At 40.9% G+C, this 20877-nt stretch overlaps 1 protein-coding gene across 1 annotated transcript; it reads right to left on the bottom strand.

The window, feature by feature from the left end:
* Positions 1–263: 263 nt before the first annotated feature.
* c7b (complement component 7b) lies at positions 264–18896 on the bottom strand. Its single transcript, XM_031277566.2, has 19 exons — positions 18691–18896; positions 17564–17625; positions 16664–16739; positions 15290–15431; positions 13659–13803; positions 11956–12094; positions 10539–10667; positions 9781–10024; positions 9482–9595; positions 9143–9309; positions 6463–6691; positions 5795–5966; positions 4582–4669; positions 4234–4366; positions 2684–2875; positions 2105–2201; positions 1816–1997; positions 958–1157; positions 264–877 (listed from the first exon to the last, which is right to left on the bottom strand). The coding sequence occupies exons 1-18, from the start codon at positions 18754–18756 to the stop codon at positions 985–987; spliced, it is 2550 nt and encodes an 849-aa protein (XP_031133426.2). The 5' UTR covers positions 18757–18896; the 3' UTR covers positions 264–877; positions 958–984.
* Between the last annotated feature and the right edge of the window lie 1981 nt (positions 18897–20877).

The raw sequence follows: 20877 nt of genomic DNA, 5'->3' as shown, positions 1-20877 counted from the left end.
TTTCAAGATAAGAGCATAGTCAGCTCACTAAAATGTAATGGAATTCTGCACTATGGTTTATTAAAATGACACGATTTTATAAACTATGGAAAACATGCATAAAGAAAGAAATTACGAGTTATGAGTCCATGGAATCAAAGTAAGGTATTTGGAAATCAACGCATTTTGAATTCGTAACAAGTGATTTGTGAAATTGTCTGGTTCATAAGTAGGGTATAACTCCTTCAAATTGTTATATTTTAACAAAACCAAGAGAACAAAGATGTATCCTATAAAAGTGTTTTATTAACTTTCTATAACAAAAACAATCAAAGGCATTTATTTAGCATTTTGTCAAACCTTTAGAACAGAATCTTATGTTTACAATCAAATGTTTTCCATCATCAGTAACAAATATAAAAAGACACCATAGGATGGCGGAGGATAGGGCTGGGCAATATAGCCAAAATCTTCTAATTTCATATCTTGATAACGATGTATATCATGATATAGCATGTTGTAATTCAATAAATAAATTGTCTAGTTGAAATAATCGCAAGGCAAAGCCTATTTTTTGTGTACTCCTGTGTGTATTAAATACTTACAAATGAAAAGTATTTTGTCGTTTCATTAAATACTTTAGCGCAAAAAGTACATAACGTGCAAGGATCGGAACGTAAAGCATCATCCAAATGACGTAAATGTTGCTGTAACGCAGTTTGGCTGCAGTTTTTTTGACATTGCGGTGTCAGGGATACCGGAAAATATATACGGTAGACATTTTTTATATCGTTTTGACAATATATTTCATCTTATCGGCCAGCCCTAGTAGAGGAACATATTTACTTCATTCAAGTGTAAAATATTTGATTCTCCCTTCTTTGTGTGTGTGTGTGTGTGTGTGCGTGTGTGTGTGTGTGTGTGTGTGTGTGTGTGTGTGTGTGTGTGTGTGTGTGTGTGTGTGTGTGTGTGTGTGTGCTGACTAAAATAAAACAGCAGCCATCTTTATCCTGGACAAGCCTCAATACTGGAAACGTTGACCTGCTCCCCTGCACACCGTCTGGCCCCCACCTCACATTCGGTCATCGCCATGGCAACGCTGCCAGCACCAGATCTGACGCACAGTGGGGCGGAGTCTTTAGGGCATTCTGACACGTTCTGACATTCACATTTAGATTCTAGAATTGAAAAGTAAGGATTATGTAATGATGTAGTCCACACATATTATATACAGTATATTTACACCACATATATAATGAAGAATTAAAGGACTCTTTTGGCCATCATTCCTATTGAGATCAGGGAATGATTGCGCTAAAAAATTAGCAGAAACACTTAACAAACCCCTATGTTAGCTGGACTTATTTGGAAAAGTAAACCTGTTACCCAAACTAACAGTTTTAAACATCCATCACAGTTTACAGACCCACTTTCTGTTTCAACGAGGGGTTATTATTGTTGTTGTTTTGGTCGTGCAACAGAAAACTCCGATTGATAGTCTTGCTAGCTTTCTGGATTTACCCTGCAGAGATCTGAGGAGCAGTTAACCATAGTCCTCAGAAATCCAGCAGAGTTTAAAATTCCAGCACAAAGAAAGCGGAAGGTGATGGACAGCCGGCCGAAAAGAGTGAAATCCAGCGGCAACGGAGCAATCCCGGAAGTGGACTGTCGTGGATATAGGCTACCTTGTTAACAATCTGTCTGATTACCTGTGTTTCTTGTCCCATAGGACTTTAATGTAGAGAATAGTACAGCCTTAATGTATCGTCAACAAGAACAAAAATCAAGTTATAGAAAAAAAGTAATGATCCTTCAAAGAAGGTCCAGCAGACTCACCCTGACAGATTGTCCCTGGTTTGCAGTCCACACAGGATGTGACCGTCTCCTCTGGCCAGGCACAGTCTCTGTCATTAACCAACACAAAGCTCCGGCCCATACACTGCAGAGCTCCAAGCTGACAGACACTAAGTAAACGGGCTCTGCTTGAGCCGAATTTGGCACACAACTGCAGAGAAGTCCTAAATGAAGACAATGTATGGGGGAAAAAAACTTTTTAATTTCATACTTTTTCACAAGGCATTTACCTGTGTGTGATGCAGAAATAATGATCAAAAATCATACTCACGAGCACTGTGATGGCATTTTACACACACACTGAGTTTTCCCCACGTTCTCCCATGGCTTACACTTCAGGCCGGGTGGAGGAGAGGCAACTGAGGGTGCTGGAAAAAAAAATGTAGAAAGCAGGATTGGTGTGTGTATACTCAGGGTGTGATTTGTGAAAAAAGCAGAGGGGGGGTTTGATCATGCACAAAAACAAAAGAACATGCAAGAATTAAATTCTCATTTCAATACCATGGATACAGCCACTTGGCCAGGCATGCCAAAACACTTATTTATGCACTTCACTATCCAATGTATATATATGTAATAATATCAAAATGAAATAGCACAACATAAAACACAGCGCTTATATAATACAGATAATAAAGCGCAATTGGAGGGCCAAAATTATGGACCCAATCTTTTTACGCATCCACGGATGGACCTCCATTTCTCAAGTCTGTCTTGAACATCTGATTTGAGAAAGAAATCAGATTCGTTCCTGCAGTCTAAACATAGCAATATGAGCAATAAGTACAATATGAACATACAACACTTTACAACATTAACATTTGATACTGAGAATACGTATGTACTGTACCGGCTTTACAGTGAGCGCTGGCTGGTGATGGAGACCACTGCAGGCTGGGACTGCATATGGTCTCTGACACCTCAGCGTCCAGCACTGACCCCGCAGGACAGGACAGGGACAATCTGTCTCCAATCTGATAGGCTTCTTTGGTGGGCGTGGCTATAACGTTACCGTTGAGTATAGGAATCCCACATGTGTTACCTGGGACGGGAAGAGAGGGATTTTGAGCAAGAGGAGAGAGAGTGAGGGAAACACAATGACATTGTGATTCCTAGACAAAGATAACTTGAGGGTTCCTTAAAGTGAATAGTAGATAATCTTTAGAAATATTTAACTTGCAGCTGCAAATACATCTGGATTCATCCTTGTGCTGCAACACATTCTCAGTCCCAACTCGTGAAATAATGATGCTTGGCCAGAATCCATTGGCGTCACCTTTTAACCCCTCGCTTACCCCTTTGCTGTCATTTTTCAACTTGCTTGGCCACTTTTTGGCTACGTTCAGACTGCAGGAAAAAAGGCACCCACATTTTTGCTGATATCTTATTTTTTTATGCCAGTGTAAACAGCCCAAGTCACATGGCATCCGATCTTTTCCAGGTCTGATGCGAGCCACATTTTAAAAAAAATAATGTGAACGGTCAGTCAAAAAAAATCGGATCTGGAAAAAAAAATCACAATTGAGCATCAAGGCCTGCAGTCTGAACGTAGCCTTTGACGCTCTTGGTCGGGACCCCTTGGCATAGTTTTTCCACGTGTAGGGTGAAACCAATTAGTTAGGGTCAGGGTTAAAAAAATTTTAGATGACATGTGGGACAAGAACGGGACACAAACCCCGGTCTCCTGGGTGAAAGTCCTCTGTTTTGTGACCCATCCACCACCACAACCTATCTACTTATGCGGATCGCTACTGTTGTACCTCTTCATACTACGTCATCTTACAGCTCCGTGGTCAAGCTACTGCTATGCCCGGTGCGTCCCATACTGACGCTAAAGGGTGCCTTGTGCATCGGTATCTGACGCTGAGTAGGGTTGGGTATCATTTGGATTTTTACGATTCCGATTCCGAACCGGTACTTTTAAAACGATTCTGATTCCTAAACCGATTCTTTTGGTGAGCCCAGAGGGAAAATAGGGCATTTTATAAGTAGCCTACGTTTACGGTAGTTAGCTAACGGTAGACTACAGAGAAAGTGTGATATTTTTACTTCCGTTTTGGAGCGACAGAGGGAAAATATTTCAGTCGACACATTAAGTGGAACCGAAATGAGGAACCGAAATTTGCGTTCTAATCTGGTCCGATTCCTACCGGATGCGTAGGAACATGTTCCATAGTGGAACCGGGTTTTGGTACCCAACCCTAGCTGAGAGCCACTGACCAAGCGTCAGAATGTAACGACTTGGGAGTGAGAACGTCTTGGACTAGCATGGCAATTGACTAAATTATACATATATATATCACAGTTTTCATTCCTGAGTTATCCTGCTAACTGTTGCTGAACAAAAAAAAGAGCAGAATATGTAACCTTCCTCACAGAGTTAATGTAGGAAAGACGTACTTTTACAAACCATCGCTCCTGTCCTCCACTTCTGGTTTTCAGTGCATTCAGCCACAGCGTCTCCCCTGAGGTAATGACTATGTATGCAGGAGTACCTCACCCTGTTTCCAACGAGGTAAAAGTCTCTGGGATTCTGAGAAAAAAAACAACAGTAGCTACGCTCAAAAACATGCATTTAATCATCACCCCTTTACTATTTGCCATACAGTAACTAGAAACAACACAGAAACTAAAACATCTGTTCTAAAGGTTTACTACAGTTTTGCAACATTTGCTGTCACCTTTTTGAAACCCAAGTTCTTCAAGGTTTACATTAATGGAGAAACAGCATCGATCAAGCACACTCACCTCAATAAATCCGTTCCGGAGGTTTGGGGGCACTCCGCATGTCTTTGGTGGAGTCACAGAGAGACCGAAGCACTGAGGCTCCATCATCCTGCACACAAAAGTATGAGGACACGGTTGTTATTTGGTCACGAAATCTGTATCTAAAATCAAATCATCAAGGATACCAGGAAAAAGTATTATTTTCTCTCTGATATCAAAAACGTATATGTACTGGTTTTAATCATGCTTTGGGGGCAATAATCTCCCATTTTGTGACACAAATCGGGTTCCCACAAAAAATACAATTACATTTTACAGTTAAGTTACCAGAGACTGCAAAATAATGGATGTAGCAGCAGTGAAATCACCCATTGGTTTGTGGACTGCAGTTTTAAAGCCTTGAGTTTGGCAATTTGGCTAATCGCCATCTTGTTTTTTTGAAACGGGATGTGCCAGTCAAGTCAGTGTTGTTTATGGTTGCAATGGCGCTGCGCAAAGCTAAGCGCTAAAGAGGGAAAGTTGCCAAATTTAAACCCTTCTGAAGCCAGTCATAGAGTAAAGATTTACCAGCGGGTAAACACAGACCTCCGGGTACTGGCACTATTCATCTATATGAAATTGTGCAACGTTTTCCTGAAGTTAGCAGCTAACGCTAGCAGAGCAACCTAGCTTGCTTGGGCGGACGCTGAACAAGGCTTTTTTAGGTGATCAAAATGTTCCAATTAAGTTTGCTGAAGTGAAAACACAGTGAGAGGGTCAAAGTTTAAGACAAAAACACAAACAACAAAAAAAGTTCACGGCTATGTTAATGTCCACAGTGCCATGGTTAGCATTGCTAAGCCCTACGCGACCTAAAGCATCCCCTGCTATCGTCCATTTTAACATAAATGTGACCATAATTTACTAAATGATCATGATGTATTTAAGAGGACTCTAAACTAATGATTGAGGCCATAAACTCGGAAAATTAAAAATGTTTATTGAGGTAATAAATCAAGTGAGAACTAGGGTCATTTCCCTATAGACTTCTATTAAAATGGACTTCTTTTTGCAACCAGTGTAGTCTCCCCCTGCTGGGAATTAAACAGAATGCAGGTTTAAGGTACTCCAGCATTGGCTTCCCTTTTCAGACCTGGAAGCTTCGTCCATTATTTTTACTTGTTGTTGGTTAAGGTTGAAGATCTCTGTCCTACTACTACGTGACAAACAAGTTTGTGTGCGCACATGTCCTTACTGTAAGTGCTGAATTTCTGCGTCCTCACAAGGCTTCTGCTCCTCCTGAAGTCCAGAGCAGTGTTGGCCCCCTCCGCTGGGGGCGGGGTTGGTACAGCTTCGGGTCCTTGACCTTTGACTGCCAGAGCAGGATCCCCAGGAGGACCAGCAGCTCCAGCTGCCATGGATCACTCCTGAGAGAAAGAAAGTTTTCCTTGTTTTTCTGTCCCTGAATGGACAGCATTTTGTTTGTTAAAGGAGAATTCCGGCCGATTTTTACCTAAATCCTGATCGCTAGATGTCACCAAGTACTGTCGATAGGAAAAAAAACGACCAAAATCGGTGCTAGCAAACTGGAGTTGCTGCAGCTAATGGCCAGAGCTCCTAGTTAGCTAAAATGCCAGTTATGGGGGCATGTTCTAAAAGGTGCCTTTTGATTGTATTTTTTTCTCTTGATATTTTAGTATTTATTGTGTTGATGTGTTTACACTTAGATGCAACCGTTAAAGCAAATTGCTGTATTTAGGGTTTCTTTCATGATGATGCTAACATCCTCCTTTATGTGTAGCATTTTAAATCTTTAACAGAACACATTTTTTGTTGAATCTGTTTTAAGAATAATAACAATTTTAAACCTGAACTAAACCTTTAACCAATCCATTATCCCATCAGAGACTTTTGCTTGTGTACCTGCTTGTTCTCCGATCACAGCCCCCCTCTCACAGGCTTGTCCAGACGTTCCTGGCCGGCAGACGCAGCGGCACTCGGAGCCCGTCAGCAGCGGCTGGCCGTTGTTCTGGCAGGGCCGGCAGTGACAGGGATGCTCCTCGGCCAGGTACTCCTCGGTGGCTCTTTTCAGGTGGAGCTTCTTTAAACCTGCACACTGCACTTCCTTCACGAGCTCATACAGAGGACGCAGCTGGAAAACAAGTTTAACGGTAAAAAGTATGAATGTTTATTAGGGATGAGCGAGTACAGCATTATCTGTATCTGTATCTGTTAACCATATGAATTATCTGTATCTGTACTCGGACTGGGCGGGGCTAACCCGGAAGTGGGCAGGATTTAACCCAGAAGTGGGTCGGGTTGTCTTGAAATGGGCGGGGCTTTAACCAGTATGTTATTTTAAGCATGCAATTGATATGGGTTGATCAGAAATTGTTATATTTATTGCTGATTAGAAAACCATTTACATGACAGCATCAGCATTGAGCTTCAGATCAATGGTTTTGATCACGATAACAAACTATATACAGAACAAGAACAATGAATACAACACATGCGGTTGCAATTATGAAGTAAAATGTAATGAACAAGAGTTTTCATACTCAACATAACTTTCTTTTAACTTTTCTTTTTTTTGTGTGTGTGTGTGTGTGTGTGTGTGTGTGTGTGTGTGTGTGTGAGTGTGAGTGTGTATGAGTGAGTAAGAGAGAGACAGAGAGAAAGAGAGAGAGAGGGGGGCGGGGGGGACTGTGTGCTACGGATCAAATAGTCCGACGCTGTTTTTCAGATCTGTTTAGAGCCAGCTGACGGTTTAAAAAAGAAAAAAAATCTCCGACAGGCAGAGACGCAACGCGAGTCGCATTCTACCAAGCACCACGTCTGAACAAACCCCACGTTTACCAGAACTCTACTGGTAAATAAGTAAGTACTACAAACCGAAGTAAAAAACAAACCTGAAGCTGAAGAAACCCTAAACATTAACGGAAAAGACCCGAGAACCTGAGTGACAGAGGGAGAGAGAGAGTTGTTCTGTGTGTGAGTGAGCAGAGCGGGACACAGCAACACAATAAATCTATATGTGTGTAGGGGAGGGGCGCTGTGAATAGCCTATCACAGAACGCAGACACAGTCAGCTACCCAATGAGGATTTTTATTCAATCCGAGCACAGATATTGACTCGTATTACTCGTATAATACTCGTACTCTGCAAAAGTGCTTTATCCGTACCTACGTAGCTCAACTCTAATGTTTATGCATAGAAAAAAAGGAAAAGAAATGCACAGAAAAGAAAAACAAACATAGAATTGTAGACATTTAAATATCCGATCCATCATTATTGTAACAATTGATAAAGTACAGAAACATCCTGTATCTGTTACCACTCACAGGACATTAAAACATTAGCATGCCTGACTAACTAGCGTACTAATAGCAACCTAGTGATAAATCCAATATCATCATTAGCTAAACTATTTTGTGGGATTCCAGGTCACTTTCAAAAAAGCTCTGTTCAGGGCTGAGGTCCTGAACAGAGCTTTTGTCTCAACATCTTCTGTCAGGGAGCCAGTGTTGTGCTAAAGTGATTGTCTGCCATAAAATAAGTACTGTCTGCAGGAGCGTCTTGTGCCCAATCCAGGCTTATATCTGACCAGTTATAGCCCAGCCCAGCCAGTACTTTTTACCTGTTGATATAACTTTTTAAATGGGCAATACAAACCATAAAAAAATACTTTTTCACTTGCCAAAAAGTGATTGCAAGCCCTACTTTGTGTTTGAGAGGTTGTCTCTGCCTCAAAATGACTTGATTTAATGTGTTTTAATGTGCTGGGTAATGTCATTTTTCTTACCTAGTCGATAAGACTAGGTAAGATGCATGTAAATTGTTGCGCCCAACACTGTTGAAATTTACAGCTATATTTCGATTTCTTCACCTGCCATTTTTATTGGCTCGCTTTCGGGTCTGAACTTTCCGCGAAGCTTGCGCAGAGATCAACTGCGCAACTGGGTTATAGGTTGCCAGGTTGAGGTGACAAAGGGGTTGAAAATTGTATATGGTGTGGACTGTGTGAATAGGATGTGTTTCATACAAGATCTGGCAACTGGTCAACATTAGACAAACATATTGGTCCGATTATTTATGAAGGAGTTTGGGCCATGCAAATTACAGGAGTTTCCCGGGAGAAATAACAAACCGGGGGTCTGGGAGATAGGGCTAAAAAACGGGAGAAAAACGGGAGTGTTGGCAGGTATGGGTTAATTAGCTAGAGAGCTACAGCTAGTAGAATGTGGCAGCAACCGTTATCAAATTCAACCCACAAACTTGATGGTCACCGGTTAGGGTTAGGGTTGTCTTCTTCCATTTGAAATTAAATACTCTCATTGTTTCAAAACAATAACTGAATTTTGAATGGTAAATATGCCACTGTTACCACTGTGGACTGCAAACCTGCCATGCTAAAGATGAACAACAGTAACTAAGGTGGGAGGGGCATAGCAAATGTTTAGTTGGACTGGATGATGGATGGAAAAACTACATCAATATTTGTAGAAAGCAAAGGTAAGTAAAATGAATATCAACAACATCTAAACAATGCTCTAACATCAACCAATCAAACACTAAGATACAACCAGCTGACTGTCATACCTTCTGGTCTGTGACTTCAGGGAAGTCTTTGACAGACGAGGCCCAGTTGTCGTAGATCTCTCCGTTAGCCTCTGGGTTTTCCAGATCCAGGAGAGACAGAGCGCCTATGAAGGACACATCTCCTCCAAACACATTGACCTTGATGGGCATCTTGTTCACGTTGTGTCCTGCAGGCAAATGACAACAGAGCTCAGGCTAGACTGTGTGGTAGTCAAGTTTAAATTCATTTCATTTATTCAAATCCAAACTAGACAACATGAAATGGTATAGCTGTATTTTTTGACCCTACAGGGCCCGCTGTGTGCTTTTTACACCCTGAATAAGAAAGCTTTCACTCACCGTGGCTGGAGGATAAAGATTTTGTTAGTTTTTCACAGGTGGTCTTAACTTTCTTCCTAAAGAGACGGCGTTTCACCTTTCTCCAGCACCTCTGATAGTCGATACTTGTTGTACCTTCAGACAAATAAGGCAGGAGCAAAAGATTCAAAACTGTTTAAAATTCTCAAATTAGTAGCAGGCACCATATTTAGTACACAGTGTAGAGACTATAAAAGTAACGGGAGACATTTTAAAGCTGTTATTGGTAATAAACTTAACTGAAATAATAGCAACATTATTATTATTGTCAAAATTCTTACTGGTCGATACAAGCGCCTGACGGTCTAACTCCAACAAGCCTTGGTATTCGCCTCCGAGTGAGCCCTCAGAGAGGTAGTGTGTGCCGTATGTCTCAAAGAGGCGGCGGTAGGCAGAGTAGTCGTACGTGTGCGGCAGCGAGGACAAGGCCTTCCAGAAACCTTCAGCCAGAGTCAGATACTGAGGGGCAGAGTTTTGGAACTGGGCCAGCTCCACTTTATTCTTCAGGATTATAAGTCTGTAGGCCTGGGCGACACATATGAAAAGACTTGAATGTGTAGGGCTGTGCAATTAATTCAATTTTTAATCGTGATCACGATTTCAGCTCACAACAACAGAGTAATGGAGAAAAACGATTATTTTGCACATTACGTTTTGCAAGTAAACTCTTATTTTGCCTTGAATAAAAAAAAAAAAAAAAAAAAAACTGGAAAAGTGTTAAGGGAAAACTCACAGTTCAAGGTGTTTTCACTGTTGATTTGTTTAACTGTTTTACTGTTTCTTCAATTTCTTCATTCAGTAATTGCAACATCTTTCCAAAGTCAATGAGTAATCGTGTGAAATAATCGTGATTTCAATATTGACTAAAATAATCGAGAGGAGAGAGAGAGAAGCCCTACTTGAAAGTCATTCTCTGTTAATTGCTGAACAGAAACCTTTAACCCAGCTGGTGACAAAGCCCAAGGACAGCTATAGCAATCAGTCACAGTAAGACTTGTAAAATAAGTGACTTGTGATGCAGGTCAGGTTATATCATTACCTTATTTTCAGTGAGCTCTTTGTGGAAAGAGCGACGGTCATGTCCCACCAAGGCGTTGGACTGGATGTGCTGCATGTAGGACCAGGAGCTCTCGTAGGATTCATCGCTCTCTTCATTGTCTACTTTCACCTGCACACAAGCACAACCAAAGGCAACGTTTGGTTTCATTAGAGCAGCTGCTGTGAGATTAGTCTCACATTGCCAGACCTTCCTCCACAGCGCAGCGGAGGAGGGTCTGGCTAGTCCACACAGCATTCCGGGATGGGAGAAAAACGTGCTCTGGTTTATTGTCATTTCTTTAAACCAATCACAATCATCATGGGCGACGCTAAGCGCCGGAAGGAGCCACAGTACTGCTGCAAAATAGCCTCGGGAAGGAACTTGTTTTGGTGGGACGTGTACGTTTAAAAGTTGTTTTAGTTCGTCCATCCATCCATCCATCTTTGTCGGCTTATCCGGGGTCGGGTCGCTGGGACAGCAGCTCCAGCAGCTCCAGCAGCTCCAGCAGGGGACCCCAAACTTCCCTTTTCCCGAGCCACATTAACCAGCTCCGACTGGGGGATCCCGAGGTGTTCCCAGGCCAGGTTGGAGATATAATCCCTCCACCTAGTCCTGGGTCTTCCCCGAGGCCTCCTTCCAGCTGGACGTGCCTGGAACACCTCCCTAGGGAGGCGCCCATGGGGCATTCTTACCCAAACCAAACCACCTCAACTGGCTCCTTTCGACGCAAAGGAGCAGCGGCTCTACTCTGAGTTCCTCATGGATGACCGAGCTTCTCACCCTATCTCTAAGGAAGACGCCAGCCACCCTCCTGAGGGTGCTTGTGCCCTGGATCTCGTTCTTTCGGTCATGACCCAGCCTTCATGACCATAGGTGAGGGTGGGAACGAAAATTGACCGGCGGATCGAGAGCTTTGCCTTCTGGCTCAGCTCTCTTTTCGTCACAACGGTGCGTAGATTGGACAGATATTCTAGCTAGGTGTCTGGATTTACCTTGCAGAGATCATCTGTCCGAAAAGAGTGAAATCCGGCGGAATTTCAGGCCGCAACGGAGCAATCCCGGAAGTGGAACGTCGTGGATAAAGACTACTGTGAGATTAGCTCATTACCCACGGTTATTTACTTTATTTTTAGCCATGCTAGCTGCATGGCTCTGGGGATAGCAATGTCTGTCTGTCGGATTGTCCTGTGAGGGGAATGAAGGTACTACAAAACAAGTTTCATTGATTGATTAAAAGGAAAAGGTTACAAACTGTAACCTGCAGCAAAGTTTGGAATAACATTGTTTGTCTTGCATTTTAAAAACTACATATACTGTATCTACGTGTAAAATCATATCACATTTGCGGCAGACAAGTCAGGCCTTTTCCCCATATCTGTGAACATGAACACCAACATAAATGTCTCGTTTGACTCACCTCAAAGTTGTACCTGAGGATATTGTGTGGCAGTCTGTAATAGACTTTATGGTCACCACTGAACACCTTCCGGCACTGCCCTCCAAAGCTCAGAGTGTTGATCACGCCCCCTCTCAGTTTGCCGGTCAACACGTTGTACCTGTAAAGCATGACACAACAAATCTATTTGATGGACTGTTATCTAATAGGTGACCCCCAAACATGAGCTTGAAAGGCTGATTTACCCGCAGATATCGTGCTGTGTTTAGATAAAATATGAAGTGCTTTCCTCAGAAAACAATGTGTTTTTGGAAAGGAATTCAATGCTTTCAAATAAAAAACAGGCGTTTTTATATCACTTAACATTTTTAAAAATAATTCTATGCAGCATACAAATAAATAAAATATATAAAATAACATAACATAAAATAAATAAATAAGAAAACAATAAGTTATAATAAATTAAGATGATTTAAAATGAATAAATAATTAAATAGGTAGGGGGGCTTAAATCAATATATAATTCAATTAAATCAACAAGTCTTAAGGCACTTCTTTTTTCACCTTTTTTAAAGACTGAAAACAAATTTTTAAGTCATTTTTAAAAGCAACCAAATTTGGGGTAACTTTAAAGAAAGGATATCTGTAGACTAAAACAAAAGTATCCCTCTCAATCATCACTTATGACCCACTAGAAGTGTGTGGTGGTGCAGGATGTTTGTGGGCTTCAACAAAGAGCCCATGGGTCCCACATGGGTGTGTAACCCCCAGCCAATAACAGCGCGCAGGGTTCAATTCAGTTTTATTTATAGTATAAAATCATAACAAGAGTTATCTCAATACACTTTACAGATAGAGTAGGTCTAGACCACACTCTATAGTTTACAAAGACCCAACAATTCCAGTAATTCCCCCAAGAGCAAGCAGTTAGTGCGAAGGTGGCAAGGAAAAACTCCCTTTTAGGGAGAAACCTCGGACAGACCCAGGCTCTTAGTGTGCCGGTTGGGGGTGTGATGAACAGTGGCAATAATAGTCACAATAAAGATAATGGAACTATGACTAGAAATAGTAGTTGTAGTAGTTCATGGTGTAGCAGGACGTAGCAGGGCGTAGCAAGACGTTGCAGGGTGTGCTGCCTATTATCATTTCCAACCGCTTTGCCCATTAGCATCACTTATTGACAGGAGTTGCTGCATAGACTGTATAAGTGAAACTAAAACATCTGGATCGCCCCCTGGTTGCTGGCTGCAGTATAGGTCATAAACCCCGCCCCTTCCATGTTAGCGGACGGGACATGGGCCAAATAAAAAAATTCAAAAGGTAGTTCTTATCACGCTGTTTGTTCAATTGTTCATTTTTCTAATACGTTTGGTTTTTATTAGTTATTTGATGGTATACAAACAGAGTGAAACGCCATGATTGACAGCTGGGATTGACTGGCGATTGGCTGAGCGGGTGTATGGGTGGGACTTTGATACCGCGGCTCTACTATCCAACGTAACTGCCGAGCATTAATTCGAAAAGATTGTTTTATTCCTCTGAGTCACTGCTTTGTACTGCGCTCCCTCTCTACATTCACTCTCTAGCTCGCTCGACCACCACTGTGTTCTCTCTCTAACTTTGAACACTGTGTTTCCAATGTGACACTTAGTACATATTCTACCTCTAAACTCACTTGTTGTAAAGACAGAGTTTCCTGCTGTTGAAGAGTTGTAGCTACTCACCCTCTGCCTGTGAAGTCAGAGTTGGGAGGCGCTTTGTCGATGTCACACAAGTACTGGCTGCTGTCTTGATCACAGCTTCTCTCATCCAGGCCATCCTCACAGTCGTGGTCTCCGTTACACACCAGAGACCGGCTGATACACTGACCTGCATTAGGGTTTCAATAAAAAAAATTCAGCCCACATTGCAAGAACCATAATTTAGAAAAAAAAGAAATGAATAAACACGCCCAAACTTCCTTATTTATTTAACGTATTCTCATGCAAATGTTCTTATATCTTACGAAAACTTATCCACAACCGTTTTATATGATATCTTACATAATGTGAATGTTCTGTTTGACGCTGTGAAGCGGCAACCATTATGTTACCATTGACCGTTACATGTTACTGTTGCAATTAGGCACCATCACATGACCGGTTAAGTTTAAATACCAAAACTACTGTTATATGAGTGGTTAAGTTAAGGCACTAAAACACATTGGTTAAAGGTTCTTTACTTGACATTAAGAACATTAATACAGCAGCAAACAGTACTTAGTGGTGCCTGCTTGCTGTGAGGCAACGGTGCTAATATTTGCTTTGTAAAGATATAGTGTGGTGTGCTGAGCAGAGAATGAAGTCCCAGCCGTGCGTGCGTGTTAGTACATGTGGCCGTCGCAAAAACAATGGCATTTCACAAATTGTGGAACGGTCTGTGGGAGCTGTGTTTAGGCAATCCCAGCCAACTTTTTTCAGTATTTCCAATACAGACACTTTAAAGGTGCTCTAAGCGATGTTGGGTGACGGCACTTCTTCTGTTGACGTTCAAAGTATTTTCAAACAAAAACGAGGTTAGCTCGCCCCTCCCTCCTTCTCATCCCGTCCCCTCTCCCTCCCTTCCATGCTTCCGCGCACTAACCCCCAAATCCTTATTGTCGGTTATTGGCTGGAATGCTGGAAGACTGTATGTTATGTTTCGTGGTGCAGGTTGGCGCAGCTTGTTTTTGTTGCTGTTTGTGGAGCCTGGGCTGTCTACAGAGACCGCGTTTTTTTTTACAGTGTGTTCAGGGGACAGGCAGCTCGCGGACAGTGAGGAGATGTTTGCTGTATGTGACAAAAAATGTTGTAGCCTAAAAAACGCATGACATCGCCTAGAACATGGTTGAGTTGAAATAGCCTACGTTTTTCCGTATGTAAGTATTTCACGTAGTGACGTTGAACATGACATAGTTACGTATGAAAGTTAATTTAGAAGTTACCTTCATTTAAAATAACAACATTGACTTCTGGTTGTACAGGGGACCCGAACACCGGTCTCCCAGGTGATAGTCCAGTGTTGTGGTCAATATTAGATACGGTGGCTTCTGATTTACTTACTTACTTATCGTAGGTATATGTACAAACAGTGAATGAGGATAGCCTGTTTTATTATATCTGTAAAGTCTGTTTAAATTATATATCACATAAGTGAAACCCTGAGCAAAACCATAACCAAGATTAACCTGATTTAGCCTAAATTTAAAAAAAACGAAATAAATAAGTAAGTATTGTAATCTTTTGTTGTTATGTGATGAACATTTTAATCCATAGTAATGTTATGAAAAAATAGCTGAGGCACATGTTCTTAAAATAGGATATATGTCGCAACATACCGGAGGTACAGCGGAACCTGTCTCCACAGCTTGTTGCCAGAGGACATCCTTTCTGTGGGACACATGGTTGTGTTTGTGTGGCTTCTCCTGAACACGGCTGACCCCCAAACTGGGCAAACACCTCCACATGTCGAGTCTGCACCTGAAAGGGCAGCGACCATGAACATGAATGAAAGACATTAACAATTGAAATGATTAGCAGACTTTATTTACTGTTTTTATGATTAATTCTGGCATATATTAAGAACCACAATGGAAGGTACACGCTGTATGCAAGATGTCTATACAAGATGTTTTAGGACAAGAGGGTGGAGCAGGGGAGTTCAAGCCGGTGTTCTTTATGGTTGCAATGGCGCTGCGCTAAGCTAAACGCTAAAGAGGGGGGAAAGTTGCCAATTTGAAACCCTTCTGAAGTAAGTCATCCAGTAGAAATTTACCAGCGGGTAAACGCGGACCTCCGAGTACTGCCGCCATTCATTTGCATGTACGGCAGGAAGCGGAATTGTCCATTACATTACATTGTCCAGTTCATACGAACTACAGATCCGCTACCCAATCTGGCAAACTTGCATAATGTAATGTAATGTACAATTCTGCTTCCAACCTGTAGAGGGACCGAAGTTACCTAGTGTTGCTTTAAGTTTAGTTGGAAAAACAAAATATTTTAGGGCGACCAAAATGTTTAATGTTTAATTAACTTTGATGAACAGTGAGAGGGTCAAAGTTTAAGAAGAAAACATGGACAACACCCAAAATCCAGTTCATTGCTATTTTAATGTACACAGTGCCATGGTTAGCATTGCTAAGCCTCGATCATGATTGACATGTCGGCGTGTAGCCATGCCACTAAAGCATCCCCTGCTTTATTGTTTATTTTAAAATATAAATGGGACCATAATTTATGAACATCATGCTGTATTGAAGAAGACTTGCAACAAGCGATTGAGATCAGAAACTCATTATAAAAATGTTTATTGAGGATATAAATCAAGTGAGAAGTAGGGTCATTTCCCCAGACTTCTATAGAAACAGACTTGTTTTCGCAACCAGTGGAGCCGCCCCCTGCAGGAAATTAGATAGAATGCAGGGTTAAGCCACTTTCTCATTGACTTTATTTTTTAGACCCGGAAGCTTCACACATTATTTTTATAGTCTATAGTCTCCACAAGGTTAGCCATTTACTGAACGGTATTAAAGGGTTTTAACCATAAAATACCGTAAAACTTTTACAGTTAATGTTAGAATTGCGCAAGGTAGGTTAAGGGTTAGGTTTGGGTATTACACAATTAGGGTTACCTCCTGATCACATCTTCAGGCAATGAATATAAGTCTATACAATGTCCTCACAAGTACAATACGAGTATCTGTGTGTACCTTTGTACTGGAGCAGCCGTCACACTCAGACCACTCTCCAAAAGGGCCCCATCTGCAGTTCACAGGCTGCTGACAGCTGAGTGGAATGGACATGAACATTATTAAACAACATTTATGTTATATTCCTCTCTCGAGAATGAACTGAAACGGATCTGTTGAGACTGTTATCCCCCGAAAAACGGCCCCATAAGCAGCAATTACGGCCTATATTTAGGTTTATAGTGGCGCGCCCTCTAGTGGCCGTAGTAGTGATGACGGGAGTAAAGCGGGAAGTGAGGTGACAAAGTATAACAGCGCCATATTTCTGCATTAGGAGGCAGGTTGGGCTGGTGGATGAGTCAAACAAACGCAGGACTTGACTTTCACCCAGAAGACCGGGGTCCGTATCCCGTTTGAAAATAAAAGTAAACAACAACGCCACCTTCTGCGTCACGTGCGTAACTGAAAGTGAAGTAGCACCTGATTTTAACCCCAACCACAATCTTTTTCTAAACTTAACTAATGTTGGTTCCTAAAGCTAACCAAACTGCGACCGTTTCACAACGCCGACGACGGGTTTAATGTAAAATCGCGACGTTACGTATTGTATTTTCTGCCACCGCTAGGGGCGCTAATTTATGAAATGTTCCCGTGGGTCGTATCAGAAGGTAGGAATAAATGGCCGATATTGTCGTATGGTTTGGAGGACTTGTATCCATCGTACAGTAACTACAGCAAGAGAATAAGATTAAATCTAAATATCACAGGCCAAAACCATGGTACGTTTGACAACAAAATAAAAAAGCTGCAATCTTATGTCTTAGAAAGAGATTTTTTATACTGTATACCATGAGTGCATTATATTATAATAGTGTCATAAGATGTCAAGACAGCTTGTGTGGTTCATGTGTGTACACCTACCAAACTGGAGACACAAAGACGACCAACAACGCCCAACAAGACAGAGCTGCAACTAAATTTAACTGTACACAAAAAAAGCAAGAAAACAGTTAACTCAGTCTTAATCATGTTAAAGAAAATAATCAAAAGACAAAAAGCATAATGAAAAAATAGTTCTATTATTGACAAGTTATTGGCAGCAGTTATCATCAAGACATGAAGGAAATTACTTTTAAACTTCCCATTTTGGCAGTTATTATTATTCACCATGAACAGAGGTCCTAGTTTCTCCAAGAAGATCTGTTTATTCTGGATCATTACCAGACTGTACACGTAAAAATGCTATTTTATATTCTTTGGCACGTATAACAATTACAAGTTGTTAGGCCATAGAAACCTAAATTCTCAGCATTTAAAGTAAAAATTTAAATTGTGCCAACAAATCAAGTTGTAGTCCATTGTTTTAACAAGAGTGAGTGAGTCCTGATGACTCTGATGTAATCTGTGATTCATTACAACACAAGAAAGTTCTGTTTGAACAGTAAAATCTCATACGTTATAAAAGTTATAAACAAACTTTTCTTGAATTACCTCAATTTGATTAGATGAAATGAAACTAAGTACATTTACTCAAGTACTGTACTTATGTACATATTTGAGGTACTTGTACTTCAGTCTTTCCTTTTCATGCCACTATCTACTTCTACTCCACTACATTTCAGAGAGAAATATTGTACTTTTTACTCCACTACATTAATCTGACATCTTAAATTACTAGTTACTGTTGCACACCGTACAAAACACATGTATGATGTATTAATATACTATATTAAACTACCCAACAATACAACAACCTACAAGTCCAGCTGAAATGATTAGCCAATTAAACACTTAGTTGATCGACAGAACTGTTTGGATCGTTTCCATTTTCTAAAATGTGAAGATTTTTCTGCATTGAGTACTATCACTTTTAATACTTTAAGTATCCATCGGAATACACAGCACTTCTTCCACCACTGCATTCAACTATGAAGGTAACAAACTCAGACTAGCTAGAATCACATAGAAGAACATTAGCTTCAAATTTGCCAAACTACAAATAGTGGCACCAAATCGGAATGGTAGACGTGTTGTGGGGTTTACAGTACCTTCATGGTGTGCTCCACAGAGTCCTGCCCTCTAGTCTGGTCCAGCACTGGAACACTCAGGGTCATATAATCAGCAAGGAGTGTGTGGGGGGGGCAGATTACTCAATAGATCCCCGAGTTCAGGAATTCCTCTGCTGAAGAAACTCTAATCTGAGCAACCAGATTCAATAACACAGACCCAGTGTTCTTTCCCATAGCTTCAGTCCAAGGCCAGTCCTTTTGCTATTTTATGTTGATTTCCAACAACACTAAGTTTATTTCCAGTAACAATTTTGATAATCCTCTTTGTTTGTTTTTTGTGTGCTGAAGGGTATAAGATAAAACGTGATGAAATCTGCTTTTGTGTCAAAACAGCCTCATTGGAGTGTATTAGGACTAGTTGCATCACAACTGTTTTTCCTGGATAAGGTCATCACATGCTGAGTCTGCATGATTTGGGCAAAAGGTCAGAAAAATCCCCATTTGGCCCATATTTGAATGCATTTGTCTGCCAATGCATGTGGCAATAACATCCACATCTTCATTTGTAATACAATTTTTATTTTATTTATGCCAGCATGGTAGTATTAATTTAATCCACATTTCACATGTGTAGCCAGAAACACAGTATCGTAATTCAAAACAGTTATTTATTATTACATTTATATTATTAACCCTTGTGTTGTTTTCCCGTTGACCATGAACTTGTTATCCTTCCTGGTCAAAATTGAAAATGAACTTTTTTTTGGCACTTTTTCCGACGTTTACCTGTGAAGAACATTGTATGGAACCCATACACAAGGGTTAAATGATCGTTTTTTTTATTGTTTTAAATTTGTAAATATAAACTCAATTCCACTGATCAAGCCATAATGTTCCCTTTTAGTGTATTAAAGTCTCCTGAAATCGATTATTTTGATCTTGGGCACAATTAAAACCATGATGAGTCATTATCCATTATGTGTCACTTCATCATTTTTCATTATATGAAAACTCATTGGTCTTTACACTCAAACATATACAGCAACATGTGATATGTCCAAAGGAATATAATACAAGTAAATGCTACAGCAACAACGGAAAAAAAACTAAAGACCGTGATAAACAATATGTAGTTCACAGAAAATAGAGAAGTTTTCAGTTTGCTTTACAAAGGGGACACATGCCACAGGCCTACACACTTTACATAACTTAGTTGTGGTTGCCTTCTATTGGTGAGTTCATCTTTTTAGCGTTAAGGTTTAGCATTAAGACACATGTGACATCTATCTAATAAATCGGGAAGCCAGACGAAACCAGTCAGTTAGCTAGCTAAAAAAACTCATATTTTTTTATTATATTATGAATCTCCAATGTTCTCTTTCAGGAAAAGTAGCAGTACAATGTTTTATTCTGCAGTAGAAGTACACTGTAAGTCAGTAGTAGGCTGGTAGCATATTTAGTGCTTTGGGGCCCTTCTGTAAGTAATTTTGGGGTACAATTAGGTTCTGGAGAATGCTACAAGAAGCAATACCACAGGCCAAGCAATCGGCCCATTTCACATTTAGAACGGGCACTGTACTAGTCCTTTAGATCAGAGATCTTCAACAGGGGGTCAGGGGCCCCTAGGGGGGTCCTCAGAGTTACTGCAGGGGGGCCACCAAATTAATGTTAATTTTTTGAAAGTTTCAAGAAAATGAAAATGTCTTAACATGTTATTAGCAAATATAAATCAGCCTATTTGTGTGCTTACTGACCTATAGGTAAGGTAGTCACTAAGGTAGCCATCCACAGATACAGTTCATCTTAAGGATTCACTGTGCCACATGTATGTTTAACATTAAAACATGATTTATAAAAATCATGCCAACAATTATTTTAATAGCTTAGTATTGCCCTCCACACTGTCCTGTTATTTGTGGACTACAGTTCTGCATTCAATACCATCCTTCCAAACAGACTGCACCATAAGATGACCAACCTAGGCCTTGATCACAACATCTGCCTATGGATAAGGGACTTTTTAACAAACCGACCACAGTCGGTCAAGATGGGCCCCCACCACTCCACTTCCCTGTCTCTCAGTACAGGTGCTCCATAAGGTTGTGTCTTGAGTCCCTTCCTGTACTCTCTATACCCCCACGACTGCACACCCACCCACAACACCAATGTTATCATCAAATTTGCCGATGACACAACAGGGTTGGTCTGATCAGCAGTGGAGACGAG

Source organism: Sander lucioperca, chromosome 14, assembly GCF_008315115.2.
Source record: "Sander lucioperca isolate FBNREF2018 chromosome 14, SLUC_FBN_1.2, whole genome shotgun sequence".
Taxonomy (NCBI): domain Eukaryota; kingdom Metazoa; phylum Chordata; class Actinopteri; order Perciformes; family Percidae; genus Sander; species Sander lucioperca.
This window is presented reverse-complemented; position numbering and strand designations above follow the sequence as displayed.